This window comes from Aptenodytes patagonicus, chromosome 21 (assembly GCF_965638725.1).
Source record: "Aptenodytes patagonicus chromosome 21, bAptPat1.pri.cur, whole genome shotgun sequence".
Classification (NCBI taxonomy): domain Eukaryota; kingdom Metazoa; phylum Chordata; class Aves; order Sphenisciformes; family Spheniscidae; genus Aptenodytes; species Aptenodytes patagonicus.
In genome coordinates, this window is record NC_134969.1 from 3,150,559 (window position 1) to 3,165,886 (window position 15,328).

The following is a 15,328-nucleotide window of genomic DNA, read 5'->3' on the forward strand; positions in this document are numbered from 1 at the left end:
CGCAGGTACAAAGGGCAGTGCCGATCTGATGGCTTCTTCTTGTACCGAGCACAAAGAAATCGAACCCAAAAGGTTGGACTTTGCTTTGTGGGAGTGAGCCGGTGCCCGGGATGTCAGCGTGAGCTTTGCTGGTAGAGGGGTGGCCGTGCCACCGTCCCCGTCCCCGGGAGCCCCAGCCGTCAGACCAGCAAGGGGGAAACTGAGGCAGCATTTAGGAGCTCTGGGAGGGCTGATTCACCTGCCCGAGAGGGTGCTTGGGCACAGGCGCGAGGGCGGAGACGTCCGTGGCGGGATGGTCCCTTCTCCATCACCCCCAGCGCCCATGGCGGGGAGGGAGCCGTGGCCGGCGGCCCGGTGTCACGCGCTGTTTGCTCCTTCTGCAGGCTGCTGCCCGCGGGGACGTCCTGCCCGCCTTCCTGCCCACTCCGTGGGCCATGTCGTCCTCCGACGAGGAGACCCTCAGCGAGCGGTCATGCCGGAGCGAGCGGTCGTGCCGGAGCGAGCGCTCTTACCGCAGCGAGCGCTCGGGCAGCCTCTCCCCCTGCCCACCCGGGGACACCTTGCCCTGGAATTTACCCCTCCACGAGCAGAGGAAGCGGAAGAGCCAGGACTCGGTGCTGGACCCGGCCGAGAGGGCTGTCGTCAGGGTCGCAGGTAAGGCAGCGCCCTGTTGTGCGGTGGGTCCCTTTCAAAGAGGGGGACACTGCTCCCCCCGCAGTGGCTGAGACGGTCTCGGGGCCGTCCCTGTCCCCCGCTGCTCCCCAGGGACACTGGGGATGGATGGGATGGGGAGCGGGGAGGTGGATGTGGCCTTTGGTGGCCGAGGCCCAGGGTGGTGGTTTGGCTCTGTGATGGCTTTGTCCTGTCTGGGCAGGGCTTGCCGCGGGTTGGGTCATACCCTCAGCACGCTGGGGTTAAGGGATGACTGGGCACCTCCGACGCTGGGGTTGGGTGACATTAAAATGCCTAATTAAGGACTAAATGAATGGCTCCTTGGTGGAACAATGCCCTTGGCCAGACTCCAGGGAGGAATTTGCCCTGGGAGGTTTGTGATTCCCGGCTGATGGAGCCGGGGCTGCTCCTTCGCCGTGGTGGTGCCGCCCATCAGCAGCCCCATCGCTGTGGTCATTGGGACGCCCCGGGGTCCCTGCGTTGCTGCGTCGTGGAGGGGACCCTGCCCCACGTGTCCCCTCACCTGCAGCGGTGCCTGCCGGCTGCTGTCACACCCCAGGGGATGGGAAGGAGAAACAAAGAGAGGGATGGACCCACTGTGGCTGATGGCTCCTCCAAGCGCCGGTTGATGGGGCTGGCGGGGACCCCGCTCCGGGGCCACCGGGGAGGGAGGATGGAGGAGCTTCGCTCAAGGTGGTGGCCCCAGGCACCGAAGCCTGGATTTGCTTCTTCACCTGGGACAAACGTCCGTCGGGGGCTTTGATCTGCGGCTGCTGGAGCAAACGGGGATTTGGGGCCGTGCCGAGGGGCCTCCGCCGAGCCCTGGACGGGCTGTTCCCGGCTGTGGCCCCAAGGGAACCCCAGGACCCGGCTTTCATCTTGCTGGTGGCGGCGTGCACAAGGGTGGCGAGCTCCCGAGGCACCCGCTCTGCCCTGCCAGCCCCTGCCAGCCCCCAGCTGATGGGCAAAGCAGCCCCGGTGCCGGGCTCCGTGCCTGAGGGTCCCCGAGCGTTGTGGGGACTCAAACTGGGAGCACTGGGGGCGGGGGGACCCCGGCCCCCGTGTGTCTGCAGCACCCGGCACATGGGCAGACCCCACCAGGGCAGGAGTGGCCTGCCCGCCCTGCCTGCCCCGCGCGGGCATGGCGGGGTGCGTGCGGCTCTGGCCATGCCGCGGTGCCGCGCGGACGGGTTGTGCCGTCCCGGCTCACGGGCGTCTCCGGGCAGGAAGAACCAGTTGATTCAAATGATGGTTCTCGAAAACGCGCTGTCTGGGGCTGGGGGAAGCAAATGCGCAGGGTGCGGCCGGCCCTGCCCCAAACGCCAGCACCGCTGAGGCTGGGAGATGGCCGAAATGCCGGCGCCTCGCCATACCCATCACCGCTCATGGTCCGGCTCTGCCCCGAAAACCCCACCCTCCTGGGTGCTGAGCACCCTCCCGTTCCCCGGGGCCGGACCCTGCCGAGGCACAGCCATTTCCCAGCTGCGTTTCTCCCCGCCTGCTCGGGATGCTGAGCGCTTGTCGTCATGCTGGCTGGATCCAGCCCGTGATTAAAGGCAGGGGGATGTCACAAAACCCGGTCTCATGCAGATTCCCCATTAAAAATAACTCGCGAGGTGCAGCTAGACAGTGCTGAGCCGGGAAGAAAGAGTTTGGAGACAGTTTTGTGTCACCAGGTTTGAAAATGAGCTGAAATATTGATTCAGATCCTTGCATTATTCAGCGGGACCGTCTGCAGCGCGCCGGCTGCCCCGGTGCTCGTCCCCACCGTGGGGCTCGGGGACCGGGCTGGGCTGGGGAGCGGGGACTACGGCTGGCGGAATGTGCCCCAGGGGAGCTGGCACCTCTCGGTGTGCCTGGGGAGGGGGACGGGGCTCGGCTCCCTGGGACCCCCGGGAGCCAGCCTAGCGGCAGGGATGGAGCCTGGGCGTTGTGTGGGGCCGGGGAGCCCCGTCCCGCACCCGGCCGTGGACTTTGCAGAGGCGGCGCAGGAGCGTTAGCAGCTCGGTGGTTTTGGGGGGGACATGTGGATCTGGGGTGCTCTTCCTCCTCGTTGTCCATGGGGTCGGACGGTCTCTGCATCCCTTCTGGCCGTCAGAGCCAAGGAAAGGAGGATGCGGCCATGCCCAGGGAGGGGACGCACCAGCGAGGACCTTGCGGGAGGTGCCGGTGCCGCGGTGCGGGGGGCTGGGACACGCTGCTCCCCGCCCCGGCTGTCTGTGCCTGCACCTCCAGTACCGCCGGTGCTGGGCCGGGTCCCCAGGCAGCCTCTGGAGCCGTTCCCTGCTTTGCTGGCATCTCCCTGGAAGGCGGTGGCATGGAGGAGGCAGAGGGGGAGCGGGACGCGGGGGGTCGGAGTCCGGCCCTTGGCCTCACGTCGCTCTGTCTCGCTCCAGCCGCTTGGCAGAGGGTGAGGGCGGTGGCTGGGGGGGGGGGGGGCTCCTTTTGGAAGAAAAGGCTCTTTCATCCTAAACCTGTTTGCACTTGATCCTGCCCGGGGTGACGGTCTGCTGGTGGGGTGCTGGAGTGATGCTGGGGTGGTGCTGGGGCGCGAGGGGTGAGCGGGCAACAGAGGCAGTGGGCAGGGGTGGTGGGAGAGGCGTCGCGGGGGCTTTCCAAGGGCTGCGCTTCCTCTGTTTGAAAAGGCTCCTGGGAGTCCTTTGTCATTCGGGAGCGTCACCCGAGCCACTGGCAGAGGCAGCGCCTTGGCTGAGCGGAGGGAGATGTGCCTGAACGGCATCCTCGGGGACGTGGGAACAAACCTCCTCATTCTCCGCTGCCTTGGGAGCAGCAAACCCGCCCGCTCGTAGGGACGGGGCAGGTTTCGGGCGGCTCTCCCGATGCCCAAGGAGGAATTAATAGGTGCCAGCTGGCCGGCGCAGATTTCCCCTTTCCCTGGGAACGCATTTTTGGGTCAGACGGATGTCGCGAGCGCAGGCCCCTCCGCAGGGCTGCGCGCGGGGTGGCTTCGCGGGCAGAGCCGGAGGAACCGCGTCCCCTGCGGCCGTGCCCGGCGGGATGCTCTGCCGCCCGGGGACTGCTGCCCTGCCTCGGCACCGCTGGGCACAAAGGCAGCCCCACCACGAGGCCGGCGCGGTCACCCGGATTTAAACCCTCCTCCCCGCGGAGGCACTGCCGGGGATGCAGCCGGGCACCGGCGCTCGGTGCGACGTTAATTACTTTTCCTAATTAAGGCACCATGGTGAAGGGGAGATGCCTCCGAAGCCGGGGTGAGGGGGATGATTTGTGTAACACCCCCCTCCCCCCCCCCGGCTGGGGGCTGCGGGAGGAGGAGGAGGATGATGATGGCGGTTGCCGCCGGTGGCCCCTCGCCATCCCCCGGAGGGGTGTGGGGTGCAGTCCCCCAGCACCCCGGGGTGCCGCCGGGAGGTTTAGGGGCCCCTGGGTGATGGTGGGGAGACACACGATGTCTGGGCTGAGCGGGATGGGGCTTTTCTCGTTGCCATGGTTACCCAGCTGGCAGAGCCTGGCCCTCCGGTTGCCATGGGAACGGCGCAGCCAGGGTGAAAAAGCAACATCTTGCGGTGGCCAAAAAAGGCCGGGATTTGCCCCGGCGGGTGGGGGTGGGGGGGCAGGGCTGCCTGGGGAGGGGCTGGATCCGGCCTTGGGTCACGGTGAGGGGGTGCCCCGTTGGCTGAGCGGGGGGTGCCGGGTGTTGGGGGGACTGGGGTGTCCCCTGGCCTGGGGACAGCCACCCTCGTGCCCCCGTAACGGCTGTTTTTGTGGGAGGTTTCACTCTGCCGCGTCCAGAATTGCCAGGTGGGCGGGAATCTGGGGGGCTGAGTGGGGTTTCTGGTGGATATGGGGGTGCCAGGCAGGTTTGGCTTTGGCCCCATCCCTGTTTCCGATTGGGGTTTGCCCCTGGCCCTGCCGTACCCTTTGGTGGTGTCCCCCCTGTGCCCCAAAGCCCCCCGGGTGACGCCAAGGGGTCCCCCATTCCCCCGCAGCCCCCCAGGTGATGCAGAGGGGCTTGGGTCTCTCTGCGCATCTCCCGCACCCTGTTCCCGTCCCAGCGGGAGGCTGCGGGGACAGGAGCTGTGGCACCCGCTGGCAGTGGGTACAGACCCCGATCCAGGAGACCCAGGGGTGGGAGCCCGAGCCCCCCCGCCCCGTGCTGGGAACCCACCCCGAGGGATAAATCCCCGCAAAACTCAGCCTGAAATAAAAGGAAGTTTTGCAAAACCGGAGCGGGGGGTCCCTCCCGCGCGCCCCGTCCCCAGCAGCATCTGACCCATCCCGGCCTTCGCCCACGCGAGGTGCTGGGTTAAAAGACCCGGTGGGGCTATTTCGATGAGGGGGGGGAGCTAATAGCGTCTGGCACCCCACGGATGAAACACGGGGCCAGGGCCGGGTCAACGTGAGGCCACCCTTTTTCACAGCCTCCGTCCGGGGCCGCTGCCCAGGGAACCCCCGTGGGGCCGCCAGCCCCCCTGCAGCCACTCCCATGCTGGCGGCAGGCGTGGGGTGCAGAGCCCCCGTATTTGGCGTCAGTGTCTGAAGCGGCCACCCGCCTGGCCGGCCTCGGGTGCGGAGCAGGAGCGGGACCCCCATCCTGCTGGGCAGCGGGGCTGGGGGCAGCTGAGGTGCTCCGCAGCTTGGGTGCACTGAGGAGGACTGGGAGGTGCTGGGATGCAGTGGGATGCGCTGGGACGCAGCGCTCTGGGCACGGCGGGAGGCGCTTTGGTTGCACAGCGTGCACTGGGCGCGCTGGGAGGTAATGCCCTTGTTGCACTGGGATAATGCCCTTGTTGCACTGGGAGGTGCTGGGATGCGGTGGGATGCAGCGCTTTGGTTGTACTGGGTGCAGTGGGAGGTAATGTCCTTGTTGCACTGGGATGCACTGGGGCGCGGCGCTCTGGGTGCACTGGGCTGCACTGGGCAGCAGGGCCCTGGGCGCACTGGGATGCGCTGGGGCACAGTGTACTGGGTGCACTGGGATGCACTGGGATGCACTGGGAGCAGGGCTCTGGGCGCACTGGGATGCACTGGGATGCACTGGGATGCACTGGGAGCAGTGCACTGGGATGCACTGGGATGCACTGGGAGCAGGGCTCTGGGCGCACTGGGATGCACTGGGATGCACTGGGATGCACTGGGAGTGGGGCTCTGGGCGCACTGGGATGCACTGGGATGCACTGGGAGCAGGGCTCTGGGCGCACTGGGATGCACTGGGAGCAGTGGAGTGGGATGCACTGGGATGCACTGGGAGCAGGGCTCTGGGCGCACTGGGATGCACTGGGAGCAGTGGAGTGGGATGCACTGGGATGCACTGGGAGCAGGGCTCTGGGCGCACTGGGGTGCACTGGGAGCAGTGGAGTGGGATGCACTGGGATGCACTGGGAGCAGGGCTCTGGGCGCACTGGGATGCACTGGGATGCACTGGGAGCAGTGCAGTGGGATGCACTGGGATGCACTGGGATGCGCTGGGATGCACTGGGAGCAGGGCTCTGGGCGCACTGGGATGCACTGGGAGCAGTGCAGTGGGATGCACTGGGATGCACTGGGAGCAGGGCTCTGGGTGCACTGGGATGCACTGGGAGCAGTGGAGTGGGATGCACTGGGATGCACTGGGAGCAGGGCTCTGGGCGCACTGGGGTGCGCTGGGGGACACGGATGCCAGCGGGGAGCTGTGGGAAGCCGGGCGGCGCTGGGCGGCAGCGATGGCGCCGGGAGGCCCCGGCGGCCCTGGGAGGCCCCGGCGTCACGGGTGGCCCCGCCCGGGCCGTGTCGCCTCCCGGTGTCGCCCCGGGGGCCCCCGCCCCTCCCGCCGGGGGCGGCCCCGCGCCGCCGCCAGGGGTCGCGGCGGGGCCGGGGCGGGTGTTAGGGGGCGTGGCCGATGTCGGGGGCGGGGCCGCGGTCAGGGGGCGGAGCAGCCGTTAAGGGGCGGGGCCCCGGGGGCGTGCCCGCCGGTCGTGGGCGGGGCCGCCGGTCGGGCGGCGGCGCGGGCGGAAGCGGTCTCGGCGCAGACCGGCCCTGGCCGCCGCGCCGGCAGCTGCACCGAGGCCGCCGGCACAAAGGCCGCCATGGCCGGGTACGTGCCGGGGCTGCTCCCGGCCAACCGCAGCCAGGAGAAGGAGTTCGTCCAGGCCTACGAGGACGTGCTGGAGCGCTACAAAGGTACCGCGGCCGGCGGGGCCCGGTGTGGGGCCTGGAGCGCGGCGGGACCGCCCCGCGGGGGCTGAGTCCGGCGCCGTCCCTGTGCCCGCGGCCGGGGCTCTGGGGGCTCCCCTGTCCGCCGGCGCCCCGCTCGGGCGGGATGGTTGGGGTGAGCATCCCGCCGTGGGGTGCCCGGGGTCCCAGTGTCCCCGCTGTCCCCTGCGTGGGGTGCCCGAGGGGTGAGTGTCCCCTGCGTGGGGTGCCCGGGGTCCGAGTGTCCCCGGTGTGCCTTGTGTGGGGTGCCCGAGGGGCAAGTGTCCCCTGTGTGGGGTGCCTGGGGTCCGAGTGTCTCTGGTGTCTGTGTCCCTGGTGTCCCCTACGTGGGGTGCCCGGGGTCCGAGTGTCCTTGGTGTCTGTGTCCCCGGTGTCCCCTGTGTGGGGTGCCCGACGGGCAAGTGTCCCCTGCGTGGGGTGCCTGGGGTCTGAGTGTCTCTGGTGTCCCCTGCGTGGGGTGCCCGAGGGGAGAGTGTCCCCTGCGTGGGGTGCCTGGGGTCCGAGTGTCTCTGGTGTCCCCTGCGTGGGGTGCCCGAGGGGAGAGTGTCCCCTGCGTGGGGTGCCTGGGGTCCGAGTGTCTCTGGTGTCTCCTGCGTGGGGTGCCCGGGGTCCGAGTGTCCCTGCATCTGAACTGTGTGGCGTGCCCAAGGGATGAGTGGCCCTGGTGTCCCCTGTGTGGGGTGCCTGGTGTCCCCTGCGTGGGCTGCCCAGCATTCCAGCACCTCACCTTGCCTCTCAGAGCACCACAACATCCATCATCCCTGTGCCCTTACCCCGGGGTGGCATAAAGTACGTGGGGACCCGCCGTCCTCCATCCCCGCTCCGGCTGCCCTGGCGTTCCCGTAGCCCCCCACAGGGCCGGGCTCCCTCTCTCCGAGCTGTAGCTGGGCAGGGACGAAGGGCCGACGTGCTCCCCAGACCGCCGTGTCGGCGGCTGTGCCGGTGTTGGTACCGGCAGTGAGTGTGCAGTTTTGACGTCGGTGGCTCGTCTCTGGGAATTGCATGCATTCCCATTCTTCTTCTTATTATTATTATTTTTTCTCCTTGCTGCAGAGATAGACTTGTCTCAGAGCCCAGATTTCAGCCCCGCAGGGCTCCTAGCGCTCTGTTTTGTAAGTTTAGCAGCCAAGTCTCTTTAAAATGCGGATGGCCGAGTCGAGAGGAGCCAGGCGCTCACGGCGCCCGTTTCCTTTTCCTTTCTGCCTGCAGAGAAAGGGGAATAATGGATTCCCCGGCTCCCCGATTCAGGGGGTGCCACTCAAACCTCCCAGAGGTGGGAGAAACGCGCAGCCTCGCTCCGCTTTCACAGGGAGCGGGGAATAAAAGCCTCTTCGGGTGCCTTGGAAAGGCGCTGGATAACGTGACTCGGGCTCGTCCAAGTACTTGACAAACTTTTATTAATAAAAAGCCCCTTTGATGTAATTGGGTTCAGCGTGGAGACGCGGAGGAAACGGTGCAGCGGGTGCCAGCGCCTGGCATGGAAAGGGCTGTCGTTTGCATCGGTTTTGCTTTGTTCCAAAAAAGAAAATGAAATTACAAGTGCCTGTCCGTGCCGGTCCAGCTGGAGCACCGCTGCCCCCCCCCCCCCCCTTGCCCGCCCCGTGCCCCGGCTGTCGGTGCCTTTGTTGAGCGGCTGGGTTTCCCCGGGAAGGAGGGCTTTTTAGGTAATGCCTAATTTCTACACCAGGTTATGGTAGGAAGCTGGTAGTCGCTTGGAAATACCCTGCTGGGTGTTGTTTGATCTTGTTTGCGGTGCCTGTCTGGTGTAGGGGAAATGAGTGTTTATACTATATAAAAGCTTTCCTTCGCCTTTGACCCCTTCCCAGCTCCCCAAGCCTCCCGGGATGTCCCACCGGCGCTGCGAGGGCCGGGTGGGAGCCTCCAGTTCGGATCGTTGGGCTCTGCGCTGGTGGACGTGTTGTTTCTTCCCTGCTTTCCCCCACTGCAGCTCCTGTGAACGGTTTGGTTTTTCCTGTCCGGAACAAGTTTTCCGCTGGCTCGTCCCCTCCCCCTCTTAATCCTGCAAAAATGGAGAGTTTTCACCGAAATGTGACTGCTGGGGCCTGAGCCGCGTGGGGAGACCCGTGGGGTCGGTGTCCGGCTCGTGGTGGCCACCTCGGACCCGCTGCATCCGGGAGCCGGCGCTGCTGGCACTGGCTCGTGCCGTCGGAGGGCAAGGAGGACGCTTGGCACTGCCGAAGCCGGGAGCCGTGGGGAGATTGCAAATGCCTCCCTGCATTTCTATTAGACAGCTCCCCTCTATTTCTAATAGAAAATAGCCTAAAAAACCCGATTTGAGCAGCGGGGCCTCTGCTGTCGAGCAAGCCGGGGCAGGTCTGGAGGCAGGGAGGTTGGCGGCACGGGAAGAGTCCTGGAGCCGGCGCAGGGAGCTGCAAATCCTGCCTTTTACTGACGAGCAGGGGTTAATCAGCTGGCAGATCCCCGTGACTTCTTTCTTTATAAAAACTCCCACCGTAGGCAGAGGAGAGCTGCCTGCGCGGAGGGGCCGGGGTGCCGGGTAGGTGTGCTGCATCGCTGCGGCGCCGGTGCTCGCCGGGGTGCTCCCGCTCCCAGGCATGCCGGGGGAGGAGGTTTGCATCAGCGCCGTGAGTTGGCGTGGGCTCTGCGGGGGCACCCGTCCCTGCTGCCGGCAGACCCGGTACTGGGCGCTGCGCAATGCTGCGCCCTGGTCCCGAGGGGGTTGGTTGAGCAAGGGGATGGGAATGGGGCTCAAGTGGGGGGGGATTTGGAGGGGTGTAGGCTCCGGTGCCACCTCGCAGTGCTTGGAGCATGGCAGAGGTGCCCTGATTGTGGCTTCCTTCGGCTGCTGGCATCCTCGGGGGGCACAGCACCCTCCGGGTTGTGCTGTCTCGAACAGCACCTGGCACCTGCAGCTGGAAGGTCTCCAGTGCCAAGACCTTCACCAGTCTGGCCCAACTGAAAGCCAGCGGGCCAGTTTCCCAGGGCCGCACCGGGGAGGCACGGGCGCAGGGCAGCTTCCAGCCCTTCTTGCCTCATCGCTGGATCGTGGTGCCGCAGCACATGTCAGGACGTGCAGCGCCGCTGCCGCGGGTGCCGGTGAGAATGACGGCGGCAGCGTGGGGGGTGACGGCGGAGCTTTCGGGGGCCCCTCTGGATGCTGCTGCCACTCAGAGGGGTCTGGGCAGGAAGGGAAGCCCTGGTCCGTCTTCCCACGGGCACACGGCACGGTGAGTGGGACTCAGCGTCCAAGGGCTGCTCTCTGTTCCCATGGCGCATACTTCCCATCATGTTTTGGGGGATGCCGACCCTCTCTGTCCCCTCGGGAAAACAAGAGCCGGCACGTGGCTCCGCGCTGCAGCAGCCCCGGGGACGCCAGGCAGCGCAAGGGTGCAGGCAGTGCTGCCGGGCTCCGCTCAGAGCACAGGTCACGCTTTCCCTGTTCAGAGCGCTGTAAACATTAACTAATCAATCTGGTGAAATCCTTTCTTTTCAGTAATTAACCCTTTTTGTGATCGGGGGTAGAAACCTGAAGCTGTAGTGTCAGAGAAGCCCTTTCCCACCCCCGGTGCCGTCTCTGCCCACTCCGTGGTGCCCGGCACGTGGCCTGGCTTGTTTGGACTGGGACAGCACGCGATGGCTTGTCACCTTGTCCGCCTAACCTGACTCTTGTTAGGGAGGGGACAACCTTCCCGGGGACTAGAGGAGAGCCCAGGGTGGGCAGAAGAGGCGTGGGACCCTTGTATAAATGAACCAGAGCGCGTTGGACCCCTCCTCAGGGGACTGGAGCCTTCCTGGTGGTGGGCAGCAGTCCTGGCCATGCCCATCTGTTAAGAAACTCCTTCCCCCCCCCCGCCCCACTTGTCTTCTGCTATAAGAAATACAACCGGAGGTGTCTGGACCCCAGCACTGGGGTCTCGGGGCTTGAAGACCCCTTGCCCGCGGGTGCCCGGTTGCTGCAGCCGAGCAGCTGTGCCCGCCTGGCAGCATGCGGCCGCCTCCCGGTGCGGGGCCGCTGCCGCTGGGATTTCATCCCGCAAACATAAACGTCGTTCCTGGGCGGCGCTGAGCGGGCTGCACGAGGCCTGAGCGGGCTGCACGAGGCCTCTGCGGTCTGCAAGAGCGCTGACGGGACCAGCAGCGTGGCGGTGACTCCTTGCTGGGGGGGGGAGGAAGCCCGTCTTCCTCTTCATCACCTGGGAGGAGGGGTGGCCGAGTGCCGCCGTCGGAGCGGAGAGTCCCTGGCTTGAGAAAGCGAGGGGGGAAGCTGGGCTGGAAGCCATCGGGCTTTTCACCATCGGACTGGATAACGCTGATTTTTTTTTTTGAGATGCACGTGGGAGTCACTGGCTTCCCTGGTACGGGGAGGGGGGGGAACCAGAGATCGAGGGGTGGCTCAAGAAAGTGGCAGGAACCTTGGGCTGCCCCCAAGGATGGCCGGACCTGGGTGTCCGAGCTGGAGCCTGAGCGCGCGGTGGAAGGTGCTGTTTCGCTCGTGTTTGTTTTGGCCAACAGGGAAATGGAGTTTTTTCAGGTGAGAGAATCCACCCCGCCTCGCCCGGCCGGCTTTCTGCTGCCTTCGTGGTAGAGTCATCACCATCCCAAGCACCTGACGGTGCCTCCCGGGCTGGGCTCGCCTTGCCAAGAGGCGCGTGCCTCCCCCCGCAGCCTGCCAGCATCCCCGGTCACAAAATCGGCAGAAGTGATTGCAATTGCCATCGTTGTCCTGGCGCCCCGCTAACCAACCAGGACCGTGGCTGAGCCCTGCTCGCAGGTCCTGGGGCTGTCAGCTGCTTTTCCTAACTTACACGTGCTTCTCGTCCAGAGAGAAAAGCCCCCGGGGAGGCTGGGGCGGTGGGTGCCCGTGCAAGGTGGCTGCATCCCTGGTACCTCTCTGGCACGGGCACCAGGACGCAGCGTGACTCCCACCGGTGTACGGTGCCGTGCTGGCAGCGAGCGTCGGAAAGCTTTGATCTCATTTCAGCGGCCAGCTTGCTGCCGAGCTGAGCGTTTGGAAAGGGCTCGCGCTGTTCTCTTGCTCCTCTTCTCAGCGCTGCCTGCACGCGTTCCCGTCAGAGCCTTTTCCTTCCCGGCTTACGCTTCGGGGCGAGACCAGAGTCTCTGACCTCCGTCTGCTGGTTTCTGGCCAACCTCCTTTCCAGGCTCGTCTCGCTTGTGTCAGCTAAGTTTAGACTGCTTTGGACATACCATGGCTGATGCCAGTGGCATGAAACCTCCCAGGCGGAAGTAGAAAAAGAGGCTTTATTTAAATTTAAAGTCTTAATACCGTTGTTTGAATACCAGGGCGATAAGTCCCTTTATATGCACCTAAAACGGATAAATCCAGGCTGTGGAAGCAGCAGGGGACTTCAGTTTCCAGTTTCTCCTGTCTCGGTGCAGGGAGAGGCTGCACCGGAGCTCGGGGTGGGTGTGAAGCAGTTCCTCCATGCTGGGGCTGCTGGTGCCCCTGGACAGGGCGAGGACGAGCGGCGGGAGCAGGAGAAAGGAGGAGGAAGGACCCTGATAAAGCCATTTTTTTTGCCCCATCTCTCCTGCACGGAGGGGCCGGGAGCCCTTCCCGGGGCCGTGGGCTCAGCCCGGCTGCTGCGGCCGAGCTGGTTCCTGCACGGGGCAGTGTTTCGCCGCCGGCTGGAGCACAAGGGTCGGGACAGGCGTGGGGCAGTGGGGAGGATGCACCAGGCAGTGCCGGGAAGCCGTGCGGCTCCTCCTGGGGCTCTGCTCGGCCAGGGAAGCCCTGGAAGAAAGGTTTTGGGGAGGCACTTTGGGGTGAGCTGATCCCACATGAGGCTGAGCTTCAGGCAGCCGTGTCGGGTGGGTGCTGGGGAGCAGAGCCGGCACCCGGGGTGGGATTTGCGACCGCTCAGCCTTTGGCGTTGCGGCAGCTCCGGTTTGAGGGGTGTGACTGGGGCGGTGTCGGTTTGGATCCATCGCTTCTCTGCGAAGGAGCACAAATGCATTCTCATTAATATTCCCCGGGGATGGTTTCTGATGTGCACCCGTGACGGGGAGCGTGGGCAGGGCTGCCTGATGCCTGGTGCAGGCTCTGCTCACCCCGGGGGGGGCGCAGGGACTGTGGGGTACGGCATTTCCTTGGGGCTGTCCCCGTCGAGGTGGGCCCACACTCCCCGAGCTCAAATCCAGCCCTTCCCCACTCCTCCCTGCGGCTCGGCCGTACCCAGGGCGTTGCTGCCTCGGGAAGCTCTGTGCTGTGGATGGATCCTGGCAACGCCAGCTGAGTTTTCCAGGGCAGATGAGGCAATTGCTGCCCGCGGGGCGAGGCGGTGCAGCGGTGGGTGTGATGGCACACCTAGGACGGGGACGGCAGCCCTCCATGAGCGGGGCCGTGGTGGGAGCCCTAATTTCTGGGGCTGGTGGTGGCTGTCACCCACGACGTGCCCCCCTGCCTGGCACGGTGGTGCAGAGCCAAGGTCCGTGGGCAGGACCTAGAAACCATCTCCTCTCCACACCCCGACTGGTTGCTCACGGCTTTCCCATCCCGTCAGAGTCTGCGGGTGGGGTGGGAACCAGCGGAGCCGCTGCTGGGTGGTGGTGGGAGAACAGGGGGTGGAGGCAGGGTGCCGGTCTCCCCGGCACGGGGAGGAGAACGGCTTCCTAGCAGCTTTTGCCTGCTGCCTGCAGGTGCTGGCCCTGCCGGCAGCGTGGTCCCCTGCCTGGGCGGCCCCACGTCCCGAGCAGCCAGGCTTGCAGCATCCCTGCTGGGTGCTGACCTCGAGCTCCCCCTTCTCCTTCCAGACGCTCTTTCTCAAGGCTTGCTGGAAGCAAGTTTGACATCTCAGCATTGCTCTTGTCCGGGAGGGGCTGGGCCCACTGCCGGGATTTGGGGGTGTTCAAACAGCCTCCAGCTTGGAGAGGGAAACCGCTGAGGAGATCCCCTGCACGGCAGTGTTTGCAAAGCACAGAGGATGCTTGTGTTAATAAGCCGGGAAGTTTCGTTTCCAAGCTCGTGTCGTGGGTTTTTGTGTGCGTCTGGATGGATCCCACCCGGCTTGGGGGCTGGGGAGGGGGATCCTCCAGTGTCGGCTTCCCGAGGAGGAGACGTGTGGTGGGGCTGGGAGACTGGGTGATCAGGTTTGATGTATGTCTGGCTGCAGACATGGTAAAACGAGTCCTCAGATGTGATCTGAGATGTGTGCCCTGCCTCTGGGTCAGATAATCCCAGTGATTCCTGGAAAGGGGGAAGTGGGGAGGGCTGTTGGGCAAGATGATTTGGGAGATTTTGGGCGAGAAGCGGGACGCTGATCCTGGCAGGATGGGCCGGGGCTCCCTCTCGCCCTGTCGGAGCAGGCTCTGACAGTGCTGATGGGAGCCTGCATCCATCGGTACCGGCAGCAGCGAGACGAGTTGGTCTGCAATGAGCGTCTTGCGTTCGTGCCTGGTCCTGGCAGCTGCGGCCTCGCAGCGCCGGGAGCGCCCCTCTGTCACCCCCCCCGTTTATCAGCGATCTGGACCAGTGAGTTCAGGGCAGCTGGCTGGGCGCTGCCAGGGCACAATCACGTGTTTTGTTGTTTCCCCGTGCATGGCGTGCTGCATTTCCATTTTTCATTTCCTGTTGGACCCTGTTTCCCTCCGGTGAGTCCAAGCCTGCCGGCGTGGAGCGTGGGGCCGGCGCTGTGCCCATGTGCTTGCAGCGGCCGCCTGCTCTCTCTGCCCTCCTCTGCTAGGACTGAGTATTTTTTACCAATGCCGGGGAAGCTTTGCCAGCCTCCCATGGGTGAAGGATGCTGTGTTTTGCACCTCTGCAGCACCTGCATGGGTCTTCTCCTCTCTTAGCCTCTGCTCTTGCCCACCTCGAGCTCTGCCGGGACCCCTGTCTTGTTCCTCGAGCTCTGCCGGGACCCCTGTCTTGTTCCTCGAGCTCTGCCGGGACCCCTGCCCAGGTCGAGGACAGAGTCCTGGCATAGTTGGGGCCAGAGCCAGCTCTGCCCTGTCCTGCTCCCGAGCTCTTGTTCTGCCCTTGCTGCCTCCCGGCCGGCTGCCCCATTCCTGTGTGACCGTGGAGCTGCACCTCTGCTTCGGTCCCAGCGGGACATTTGTGCCGACTTCTGGTCGTGTCAAATAAGGGTGTAACTTCTGTCTTGGTTCTTATTAATCGCTATTCGGGTCCATGGTGGCTTTTCAGAAGTGCTTTTGCCAGCAGCTTATTTTTCCCTGCAGGAAACTGTATACAAGGGCTCCCGTGGCAATGAGATTTGCATTGACCTTGGGCAGTTTTGCTACAAGAGCCGTCCTGGTAAAACTATCCAGTGGGAGCGACTCCTTTCCGTGCGGAGCAGGGCCAGACGGTCTTCCCAGCCTGGCGGTCACGTACTGCGCATGCTGCCGGCAGCTGCCCCACCAGCTAATTAGCATGAATTAGCAGCCCCTGCACCACCTCCCTGGTTCCAGCACCAGTTGATATGAGGATCGCTACGAGTGATGCTGGGGACAGCTGGTGTGGCCGTGGCCATCGCCGTGTCCTCGCTGG

At 65.2% G+C, this 15,328-nt stretch overlaps 1 protein-coding gene across 11 annotated transcripts in view; it reads left to right on the top strand.

The window, feature by feature from the left end:
- The first annotated feature begins 407 nt into the window (after positions 1-407).
- MACF1 (microtubule actin crosslinking factor 1) overlaps positions 408-15,328 on the top strand; it is a 149,886-nt gene continuing 134,965 nt past the window's right edge. For 10 of the 11 annotated variants that reach the window (XM_076357469.1, XM_076357470.1, XM_076357480.1 and 7 more), the window contains exon 1: positions 408-654. In XM_076357469.1, the coding sequence (XP_076213584.1) occupies positions 435-654 (220 nt within the window). In that variant the 5' untranslated portion in view covers positions 408-434. Of the gene's footprint in view, positions 655-6,687; positions 6,811-15,328 lie in introns of those variants that run through there. The other variant, XM_076357472.1, reaches the window with a different exon arrangement.